Source organism: Myxocyprinus asiaticus, chromosome 5, assembly GCF_019703515.2.
Source record: "Myxocyprinus asiaticus isolate MX2 ecotype Aquarium Trade chromosome 5, UBuf_Myxa_2, whole genome shotgun sequence".
In the NCBI taxonomy this organism is placed as follows: Eukaryota; Metazoa; Chordata; class Actinopteri; order Cypriniformes; family Catostomidae; genus Myxocyprinus; species Myxocyprinus asiaticus.
The window spans coordinates 40,297,561-40,310,197 of NC_059348.1; the positions used below are offsets into that span (position 1 = coordinate 40,297,561).

Here is a 12,637-nt window from a genome sequence, read left to right on the forward strand (position 1 = left end):
TTTTCATTATACATCATCACCTTTACAAAACTGTTTCACGATTTTACATGAGTAAAAGTAACTGTTACATTATGACAAAATGTTATATTTTCATATGAAATAAACTAAAGGTAGAATCTATTAGACCTCATTTTATATCAACAGTGGCAGTTGTAGTTAAAGTTTCAAGATGTGTTTCAGCTAGTATTTATTTTTTCATAAACCATGACCAAACCACGGTAATGAGGAGCCTTTCCTCCTGTGTAATATGTATGTTCTGTTTGAATTATGTTTGAAATTGGAAACAAACGGGATAATAATGGGCTCATTTAAGTAAATATGCTCTTCAATTTTTAAAAGGGGGGAGAGAAAACTTCCAGTCGCTTTTGTTGTTGACGTCAACAAAAATAATGTCACTTGATATATGTCCATTTACTTGAAAAGCATGAACAAAACTATGCAACATAAAAGGAAATGCGACCCAGGATACATTAAATGCAGGTTACATTTTTACTATGGTGGGTCACCACTTAATTTCCAATGTAAAATCTGGGTCCTGAAGCAAAACCAGTTGAGAACCACTGAGTTAAAGGTACAGACAGGAGCAGTCTGGCTGTGCTGTCGCGCACCTACAGTATATGTTAATTGTTAATAATCATAGGACATTACTTTAAAGCTCACACAGCTGATGTTATTTTTCATTTAGTAGTTAATTTAATATGTAAACTAACATGCTTTAGTTATATAACATGTTATAGCTACATGCTATTTTTTTTATGTTTATAATTCGGTTTATTATAATAATTCTGTTAGCTTTCTTATTTATTCTATTTATTTTCAAAAGGGAGACTTTTTTTTACACATACTGAAAAAATGGTTTCAAGTTTCAATTATAATAAAGCGTTTGTTCAACCAAAAAAAAAAACTTCTGTTTTCACTCCTTTAAAGGTCATTGTAACTGATAATAATAACTGTGTAATATCGTATACAGTGATATTTTCTGAGATGGTTATCGTACTGTGAATATCTCATACCGTTGCAACCCTATATCCGTCATCCCAGGAAAAAGTCGATGTATTAATCCAGAAATCACTTTATTTTCTTTATAGTCACACAGTACAGATGCAATGAAACTCAAATCGTGTCTCCCCATGAAGTCACACACACATACACACGTGCAACGGGTGATTCTCTTTGGATACTTTGTTATATGTTTTTTTCTGTTAAGGTAATTGCAAAATTAGCAATTAGACAATAACTTACATGGTGTTAGTAGTCAGTATAGCTATAGCTAAGAAATGCTATTTTTTTTTTAATAGTAGGCTTAATTGTAAATTTGCAAGTTGGTAATCATTAACCATCAGCATCGAGGTACACAACACACTGAACATACTGTGCGTCTTTCCTCACAGCCTTGTTTTCATTTGTTTCAAATGAAATATGACGTATACCCTGACTAAGGTCCATTATCCTGCAATAATCCTACTGTTTACCCTATTATTTACCTATTAAATGCTTCAGTTCCCCACAGGGTAGCTGGTAGGTGCAATGGATTCAGGCCCATTGCTGTGTCATTGTCCAGGATGATGCAAAGCTATTCCATTTAGTGTGGTGAGTTGGGGTGAGCGAGAAGACGACATTCAAATACCAAAAAAGGGCCTGATCTACCATCAGACTTTATTAATTCCTCAACAGTGATAGATTTAAATCAGTGTTACTGTTTCCAACAGCCAAAACAGGCTCAGAGAGCAAATCTGCTTAGGAAAATCAGTGCCAATATTTCCAAAAGTATTTCAAATATGAAACAAAACCTCTTTTGTACATCTGCCAATATAACCGCGGAAATCTGCAAAAGAGACTTTGGCAGTGCATCCCTAGGCGGTTACCACAGGCTCTTTACTCGCTCTCTCTCTCTCCTCCTCCCCCGCTTAAGAGGCAGCTGCTCTGCTGTAAGAGGCCTGCTGATCTGGCTGCCCTCAGTAACTTTCCTTTCTCTCTGGATCAGCCACGAGCGTTGCAGGGCTGCTGAAGTCGACTACTCACTACTGATCATCTACAGACAGAATTAAGCAATACAACTCTGCAACTCCCACCACGTGGATCAGGATTGAGGGCGAGGGACATGCTTGAATCCTGTTGAAATCCAGTGGCTGGATAGACTGTGATTCAATATTATGTGTAGAGGGATACTGGAAAGACGGACAGCTGTGAGCGAGTGAGGGACAGAAACAAGACAGAGAGAGCCAGACAGAATGTGTGAGATCCTTCACATTGAGGGATTAATGAGCAAGGAAAGCTCACGTCACTAACAGTTTAATCCCACAGGGATTAAATCTGTAAAAAGAGGAGATGACAACATTCAATCAACAAAACGTATCATTACGCTGCTAACATGTAAAGGTGATTGTACAAGTAAACAATGAAACTTGGCAACTTAGCTAGAGAGCATGTTTGAGAAAATAACTGCTTAACAAATGTACTTAAACATACAGTAAAAGGGATAAAAAAAACCAATGAGAAATATCCACATGGTGTAGAGCTTGATTTTTCTTAAGGAGTTCCTGAAAAGGCGGTTTCAGCCATTTCAAAATGCAATTAAAATATATTGGGGTAGTGGACATGTCCATGAAAAAAAAATAAATAAATAAATATAAATATATATATATATATATATATACACACACACACACACACTACCGTTCAAAAGTTTAGGGTCACTTGGCTGAAATGTTTCTCATGATCTTAAAAATCTTTTGATCTGAAAGCATATGCTTAAATGTTTGAAATTAGTTTTGTAGACAAAAATATATATCTATGATCCCACAATATATAAATATATATATATATATATATATATATATATATATATATATATATATATATATATATATATATATATCATACACACACACACACACACACACACACACACACACACACACACCAATCAGCCACAACATTAAAATTATATATAAAAGTGATTATCTAAAGATATCTATCTCTAGAATTTACTCTGAATGGTGCCAAAAACAACAAACATCCAGTGAGCAGCAATTCTGTGGATGGAAATTCCTTGTTGATGAGAGAGGTCAAAAGAGAATGGCCAGACTTGTTCGAACTAGTCTACGGTAACTCAGATAACCATTCTGTACAATTGTGGTGAGAAAAATAGTGCAAGCTGGCACTATTAGGCAGGGGGTTTTAATGTTGTGGCTGATCGGTGTGTGTGTGTGTATATATATATATATATATATATATATATATATATATATATATATATATATATATATATACACACACACACACACACACACACACACACACACACACACACACACATATACATACATATATACATATATACATACATACACACACACACACACACACTGGCGGCCAAAAGTTTGGAATAATGTACAGATTTTGCACTTATGGAAAGAAATTGGTATTTTTTTTCACCAAAGTGGCATTCAACTGATCACAATGTACAGTCAAGACATTAATAACGTGAAAATCACTATTACAATTTCTTAAAACTACTTCAAAGAGTTCTCATCAAACAATCCTCCACGTGCAGCAATGACAGCTTTGCAGATCCTTGGCATTCTAGCTGTCAGTTTGTCCAGATACTCAGGTGACATTTCACCCCACGCTTCCTGTAGCACTTGCCATAGATGTGGCTGTCTTGTCGGGCACTTCTCACACACCTTACAGTCTAGCTGATCCCACAAAAGCTCAATGGGGTTAAGATCCATAACACTCTTTTCCAATTATCTGTTGTCCAATGTTTGTTTCTTTGCCCACTCTAACCTTTTCTTTTTGTTTTTCTGTTTCAAAAGTGGCTTTTTCTTTGCAATTCTTCCCATAAGGCCTGCACCCTTCTCTTTACTGTTGTACATGAAACTGGTGTTGAGTGGGTAGAATTCAATGATGCTGTCAGCTGAGGACATGTGAGGCATCTATTTCTCAAACTAGAGACTCTGATGAACTTCCTCTTGTTTAGTTGTACATCTGTTTCTGTCCTTGTTAGAGACAGTTGTCCTTTGTCTTTGAGGACCGTAGTGTATACCTTTGTATGAAATCTTTTTTTGCAATTTCAAGCATTGTATAGCCTTCATTCCTCCAAACAATGATTGACTGATGAGTTTCTAGAGAAAGCGGTTTCTTTTTTGCCATTTTTGACCTAATATTGACCTTAAGACCTGCCAGTCTATTGCATACTGTGGCAACTCAAAAACAAACACAAAGACAATGTTAAGCTTCATTTAACGAACCAAACAGCTTTCAACTGTGTTTGATATAATGACAAGTGATTTTCCAGTACCAAATTAGCAATTTAGCATGATTACTCAATGATAAGGTGTTGGAGTGATGGCTGCTGGAAATGGGGTCTGTCTAGATTTGATGAAAAATGACTTTTTTCAAATAGTGATGGAGCTGTTTTTTACATTAGTAATGTCCTGACTATACTTTGTGATCAGTTGAATGCCACTTTGGTGAATTAAAGTACCAATTTCCTACTGAAACAGCAAAATCTGTACATTTTTCCAAACTTCTGGCCGACCATTGTATGTATATATATATATATATATTTCCGAAATAAACTTTGAAAGGGGTTCAGTACTTTCAAAATCCATTATAGATCAAGAAAGCAATTCCTGTGGTACACTGAAAACCCTTGTAAGTAGACTGTCCTCAGCTGATTGAGTAAACTCATTCCACCAATTGAATTGAGTAAATGCATCTCCAAAACTTCATAGAGAATGAACTTAACTATTTAAATTAAGGTAACTAGAAGTACACTTAACTCAGATTTGCTATTTAAATATTGTTGTTTGACCAAGGAAACATATTTTAATAATTCAAGCACAAGGGATTGTGGGTATTCCCCATAGACTCGATTTTGTACTCAATCGTTTGAGTTATTAACACTTAAAATTTTAAATCAATAGATTTTTAAGATAAATAAGTTCAAGGAATTGGATATTTGATTTATGAGCCCAAAACTTGACATTTCAAGTAATTTTTTCATAGATTTTTTCAGTAACATGACAACATTAAGGTTTACAGTGCAGTGAGCTGTTACGAACCACTGAAACAAATGCAAAAACACCTTCTTTTTGGCTAGATTTTGTTATAAATGATGTCACACCCATTCGTTCTTCAATTTCGTAGGAATTACATCGAGGCCACAAACAATTTAGCAATGCTCTTGTAATTACCAAAAAAACTCTAGAATTGCTGTGGTGAGTTTTGGATGTGCAAAGACTGCTCACATTTTCTTCTAGCTCTAATAATGCTATGAATTTACACACCCCTAATATAATACAAATATATACACTCCTCAACTTTCAATATTAAAGGAGCTGCTTACATACTTTTCGTAATGCTGCTTTATGTGTGCATGGGGAGTTGAAGGGCAAAATGCCTAGAGGTGATTACTTGTAATGTAGGTGAAAGTGTAGACTGAAGTCCTTTGACTCCTAACTGATGAGTTGCAGTGGGAGAGTTTTTGGCCAAAGGCAGAGATTAAAATGCATTGATAGAAGAATCATCCCTGGCCTGGTGCTTGTGGTGAAGGTCTTGCGGTTTGGGGTCCAATATTACTGTGGTCATGTAGCAACTTGTAAAACCACAGAGCATTATAAAGTATTCAGAAATACTGTAAGATGAATTTCATTTTCACACAGCTTTGATCGGTATATGTTGCATAGACCTCACACTGTTTGAATAGCAAGCTGGTGCAAATGTACTTACATCTGTACAATTGTTCGCTTAGAAACATCTTCCAAGACCATTTCATAAGATTTTTTTGTTTTGTTTAATTAGTCTACAAATGGAATATCTTCTCAAAATCTCTAAAGTGCCCATTCACTCATCTGCCATCTGCAGCGAAAGCCATTCACACATCTGTATGAAGTAAGATATGCCTCTATCATCATTCTTTTGTCTTTATTCTGCACATTAAAGCTAGGGTGTGCAATCTTTTCCAGAAGCATTTTTTGTTATACTGGTTGAAAGTCTCTTCACATCCTGATAGCAATCAATAATATATTATTTTTATATTTTTATATATAAAAAAATATAGATATATCTTCTGTGGAAGGGACAGGACTAAAAAATGATCGACCAATCATTGCATTCGGTCCGAATGTAATGACAGGATGTCCATCCTGTCTGTCAATCTATATTTGCATACCACCGCACAACTTGATCGCACAGACAATCACACGCCATCCGCGCGGGTTCCTTGACGCTGTGCAGAGCGAGCGCGAGAATGGAAGGCGCACCGCAGCTACCTTATGTTCCCCCTGAACCACCAGTAAAAAGAAACAAGAAAAGACAGACCGTGTTAGAAACTTCTACAACGAAAAAACGTCTGGATCATGAGCGTGCTAAAAGCAGAATTAACACTGCCGTTGCTTTTCCACGCTGGAGTCAACTGCAGGACTCAAAGGGTCTGAAAAATGACGCCATGGTTGTTGTTTATCTTTTGGACAGGTAATTACATGGTTTTATTTGTTTTTGATATATTTTTTTAATGTAATTAAGTATATATCTCATGTAGTTTGTGTACCTTTATGAATTATCTCAGCTCTAACAGCAGCTACGGTGTAAAATGAAATTATTTTTATGTCTTCAAATTACGAAAACACTGCAACATCCACACCTTTGGTGCATGGATTCATAAGACTACCACCACCCACTGTTTTGAATATTTCATCAGTCTCTCCCAAAACAGTGAGTATAATGTCATGTTTTTACTTGAATAAAAAAAAAATCAAATCAAACATCCTTCTGGGTATTGTGTATGCATCCTTAGGAAGAAAGTTACTTGTCTTTCTGCATTGATTGATAATTTGACGATGTTGTCATTGTAGTTTTGCTGAAATACTATCACATAACTGGTTATAAAGACCAGATTGTTATCATCTGCGTAAAGTTAGAAATGTCAAAATTATAATTCCACCAACACGTCTCTCCTCCTGGTGCTTAGACTCTGCTCTGTGTGTGTGTTCATGTGTGATAGAGGAGACGTGGCTTTGGAGACACCTCTGAAGCGAGGGCGGACTCTATGCTTTCAAAGCTAGCTTGCTAACTGCTAGCCTCTCTGGGTTACACACCCTAGCTTTAACACTTTTATACACTCATATTTGCAGTAGTATCAGTGTCATCATAAATCACAATAACAGAGTTTAACCAGCGCATATTATGCCACGTATAGTGTTAGCGCATTAGCGTCATGAATTCATAATGTAAACAAGACAAATTATTTTCTACTGTATAAATTGTATATTATTTTAAATCATCATCGAGTGGTTACTGACCTCATGTGAATTCTACTCATAGGATGAGGCACTGATAACACATTTTAATGTCACATTAGTTAGGTTTTACTGAGCGTCCTCATATTTAAATGTACTTCTAAACGCATCCCACAGCAGTGTGGTGGGTTTCTGAATTTTCAGAAACAGTATACCGTTGCTCGGCTGTTTAGAACTTCTTTTTACTCCTAAATGAAGAAAGAATAATCGGGCCTTAGGGTGTTCTGAGTGGTGGTAATGGTTTTGCTTACTGGATGCAATCAAATGAGTTTCTTTGATATTCTGGTCCCTAGATAAGGCTCAGGTCCCTCCTTTAACTGGATATTATTTTTTTTTTTAATTGGTAATTTATTCATCCACCAAGTAAAAATCAATTAAATTCAATCACTTGGGTTTTTCAAATCCCAAACCTGAAGTATGAGCAACAGTAATATAAGCTTTCCTTAACAAACACCACTAATAACTATAGACCAAAGACTTTTCTTTTATAAATGGTGCTACAAAACAGAAGATCCCCAATGGAAAAAGACCTTTCAACAGACACATGAAACCATACAGCTCGCTCAGAGAACAGTTATCGGTACATGATGTGCCCCATGTGTTGTGTAATTGTGTGAGCTTGGGGGATTTGCACCACTATGCAAGAATCTTCCGTATGTTCAAACTGGAACTCATCGGAACTACATATTTAACTGATTAGCAGTTTTACAACAAAACGTTGCAGACAGCCTTGTCTGATACACCACTCCAGCTGATTTGGTCAGGTAGAAACAGACTCGCACACAAACATCTACACACACCACCCGCACCCCTAACTTCTGCCCAAACAGAGCTATTGCGTCATATTCTCGAACACGGTTCAAGCTGACACAGAAACATGGATTACTTAACAGCAGCTGATCACCTGACTTACTGCTTCCAGCATGGTTGGCGTTCACTGTTGCTCTTGCTAAGAGAACCCAGTGAACATCCTGCCAATATTCACAACACATTCTGACACACACACACACAAACACACACAGCCCTGACAACTTTCCACTCACTTCTCAAAACATCTCAGGACTTTATGGTAATGTAAATATTATTACCCTAATGCTCCAAATAAAATGGGGTAAGTGATTTTCTGACAACGAGGAGGAGGTGAAAATAAGTGGGATTCATAACAGTGCTTAGCTACATTCTGTGTAATGGTTTAAAGGTGCACTAAGTGATTGTTTTGCTAAATGCTAAACTTTTAAATGCAAAGAAATGAAAACAATATGTTTAAAATTATGTAAAACCCAGGGACTAAAAACGGTTTAAGAAACAGAAAGGAAAATTGAAAATTAACAAAAATGTTTTGCAGTACGTAAACAAAAATGGGAACAAAGGCCCTTTTAATTGTTCCGGAATGAAAATGATATTTTTAAATCCTGGAAACCGGTTAATAACTGGTTAATTTCATTACAATATTTTTTTTTATGAAATCAAAGACTAAATGGGTTATCACAGTAAATTTTCTAAACCTACACCACTTCCTGTAGCACAAAAAATTGAGCTTCACTCTCATTAGCAGAACATTGTTTAAATATATTAAACTTTCATTTTAAAAAGAATATTATTAACCATTCTTTAATTTTGTTCTAACCGGTTACCAGTTAGAAAGGAGGCTGTGGAACACTCGAACCGGAACGGAAAAATACTGTTTCTAACCAGAACGAAACCAAAATGAAAAACATTTAAATTTTAGTCCCTGGTAAAACCACATGAGTCCTAATCATATCAGTTTTAGCGGAAAAAAAAGGCTGAGCGCCTTGCGCCACCATTTACATTTGCTGTTGTGTGATGCTTCATCTATGCCGCTGGGTGTCAACGCAACATAAACAAAGAAATTACCAAGGACACCTTAAAAAAGCAAAACTATATCAAAATAAAAATAAAAAAGCAATTAAGACTACATACTTCTCTGGCAGTACTTCTGGTTCCAGCATCGCTCGCTGAAGTCCCCATTGATGGTGGTGAGTAGGCAGGTGCTTTTGCCTTGAACCGTGCCTGGGCAGACATCTCCGCACTCTCGATCGTTCTTATTAGCCACAATGTAGTTGTCCTCCATAGAGTCAAGGATCTTGGACCAGTCAAGGGTGGAGAGGTAGCAGAGGTCAGGGTTCTTTTCCACACGTACAGCACCACGCGTGATGTTCATCAGGCTGTGAAGGCCGATCTCCTTCAGCTGCAGCATCTCGAAGAGTACGAGGGCATAGTTGAAGAAGAGGTTATTGCCCCGCACCACCGTGAGGTTGGGAAACAGGTCGCTGAGACTCTCCATGCCATAAACGCGGAACAGGAGTAAGTAGTCCGTCACTACCGTCAGCTTGGGGAAACTCACGCCTCGGAAGTCCTCTGCTTTAGTCGTGAACATGAGCAGGATCTTTAAGTGGCCTTCGATGACGGTGCAGTTCTCCAATATGCGCAGATTGGTCACGTTATTTCTGATATCTTTACTTGAGCAAACTAGAACAACAAAAAGAGATAGAAACCAAAATGTTATTTGCTTTGATGAAAATCTACAACAGATTCTTGGAAAATCACTCACAGGTCAACAAGATTTGTCTATAAACAGTAACGATCAGAAAACAGAGCTGCTGCAGAGTTTTTAAAAAACTAATTTAAGACTTTAAGACCTTTTTCAAGACTTGAACAGATAAAATGAATGCTGTATCCCCATAACAAAACAAACCCACTAAAATCACAATCTAAAAAAGTTTAAAATACTCATGTTTTCCACATATATCACATTCAAATTGGTTTATGTACCATTATATAAATAAATACAAATTAGAGGTCTACCAATATTGGATTTTGCTGATGCGATAATGTGTTGAAAGGCAATTAATGTGCCAATAGTTTTTAAAATTGGTAGCCTATATTAAATGTTCTTAGTCTGTCCTTCCAGTGATGGGGCAGAGGCTACAAGAGTCCAAACTGAGTAAGATTTAGATGCAGTTTATGATGCAACCAAACTACCGATAACCAGAGGGAAAAAAATTAATAATGATAAAAAATAAAAATAATAATAATAAAAAAGATTCGACTCATAGTGCGAAACTTTTACGTTTAAAAACTGAAATACACCAGGGACTCTTATTTTGAAATGTTTGCGCTTCACCTCTTCCAGCTGCCCATTCAAACAAATAAGGGAAATAAAATGTGCACTCCTACAATAATCTACAATGTATCACAATATAAACAATTAAAAGTAAACATTGTCATATTTCATCAACACTATATCAACATCATCAACAGCTGATCATTAGTGATTCCTTGTCATAAATTTCCGATATGGCTTAATGATTGTGAACTGCTCTGCAACAGCTGAAAACACTCACAAGTCCCCGCATGCTTGGAGAAAATACAACAGTGCCATGTTTTCACTTTGAAGGATGCACTGCATGCATTTATTTAATTAAATCGTATTCTTTTGAAGCTTGATACTCACATTAGATCATATCACGATTCCTGTCTTTCTGCCCCCAAATTTAAGACCTCTTTAAATGATAATGAAGACTTTTGTCGTATCTTTTAAGATATTTAAGACTTTTTATGACCTTAAATTTTGGAAAACCGAATCGAAGACATTTTAAGACTTTTTAAGGATCCACGGGAACCCTGGAAAAAACAGAAAATGCACAAATGTATTCTATAGACACTAATAAATGAAATCATATACAGAACCATAAAAACTGATTAGAACTACATAACGTTCTGTCACATGTTTCAATTTTCTCCCTTTGAGCTGATGTCTACCATATGACATGACATGGTTAATGAAGATAATAAAAACTCTTCCTGCAGCTTTTGACATTCCAGTCCTGGTTTACTAGCGCATGAGCTGTACAGCTGGAGAGATGTTTCTCAATCTGGCCTGACTTTGCTTACAAAGTATGAACTGCGCCCGCTAAAAGCAACAGTTATTTGCACATGCAGTCAGCAATGGTTTAGCACCCAATTCACTAAAGGAAACCTAGATTAGGCAATGGCGCAAAAGCACCCACAAAATCTGAGCTGAATGCAATTTGTACGCCGAAACTATGATCTTGCGGGATGGCTCTGAGTGCTATAGTGGAGGATGCAGCAGACCACTGTGATCTGACACACACAGCATCACTCCACTACTGTGATTCAGACACCTAAATCATAATTTTAACATGCCAAAAGTACTCTTAAACACAACAGGCATTGGGATACATGCCAGCTTATAACACTCTTCTCCATCACATGATCATTATTTTACTAATTACTACTGCCATGACCGATAGAAAATGTACATGTGCAATTAACTTTTGTGCCTGCTTTCATCTGGCAGTAACAGCGCAATGTATATAGCACCAGACAATTTTGTGAATGAAGAACAATCTGCAATGATGCTAACTTACACAATGCATTCAGAAAGTATTCAGACCCCTTCATTTTTTTACATTTTGTTATGTTGCAGCCTCATGCTAAAATGCTTTAAATTATTATTATTTTTTTACATCAATCTACACTCCATACCCCATAATGACAAAGCAAAAACCAGATTTTTGATAACTTTGCAAATTTATTAAAAATAAAAAACTGAAATATCACATTGACAGAAGTATTCAGTGCCTTTGCTATGCAGGGCTGCAACTAACGATTATTTTGATAATCGATTAATCTAACCATCATCAGAATGATTATTCGACTATTCAGTGATTATTGCAACGATTAATCATCTTTTAAAAATACCTCTAAATGACATTCTGAATTAAAGTTCAATACTTTTTATTAAGTTTAATTCAGTAAAGAAATTCACTGCAAAAAAATCCTATTGTTATCACGTGTTTTTGTCTTGTTTTCCATTTAAAATTGTCTACAAATCCTTAAAACAAGATACATTTACTTGAGAAGCAACAAGAGAGATATTTAGACTTGCTTTAAGAGAATGTATCTTAAATATAAGTGTATTTTGTATACAAGTGTATTTTTTTTTCACTTGGTTATACTTCTGCGAGTGCAGTAAAGACAAAATATACTTATATTCAAGATCTATTCTCTAAAAGCAAGTCTAAACATCTTATACGCTGCTTCTCAGGTGAATGCATCTTTTTTTAATATTATATTCTTTAATATAATTTTTATATTATTTTTAATATTATATTCAACATTCTCATATAACAACTTTTTCTTCTGCAGAATTGCTGCTAAAGAAAATGTACCTTGTTTTAAAGGAATTTTAGATATTTATACTGGAAAACAAGCACAAATCAAAATCCTCTTTTGTTGTAGTGTATAATGGGGTGAAGACTATCCTCTCTCACCTTTCTGTTCACTTC

At 35.9% G+C, this 12,637-nt stretch overlaps 1 protein-coding gene across 1 annotated transcript in view; it reads right to left on the reverse strand.

Annotated features, from left to right (window-relative positions):
• Window positions 1-12,637, reverse strand: part of insra (insulin receptor a) — a 103,039-nt gene that overhangs the window by 70,018 nt on the left and 20,384 nt on the right. The window contains exon 2 of the mRNA XM_051698480.1: window positions 9,246-9,794. Coding sequence (XP_051554440.1) covers window positions 9,246-9,794 — 549 coding nt within the window. The remainder of the gene's footprint in view (window positions 1-9,245; window positions 9,795-12,637) is intronic.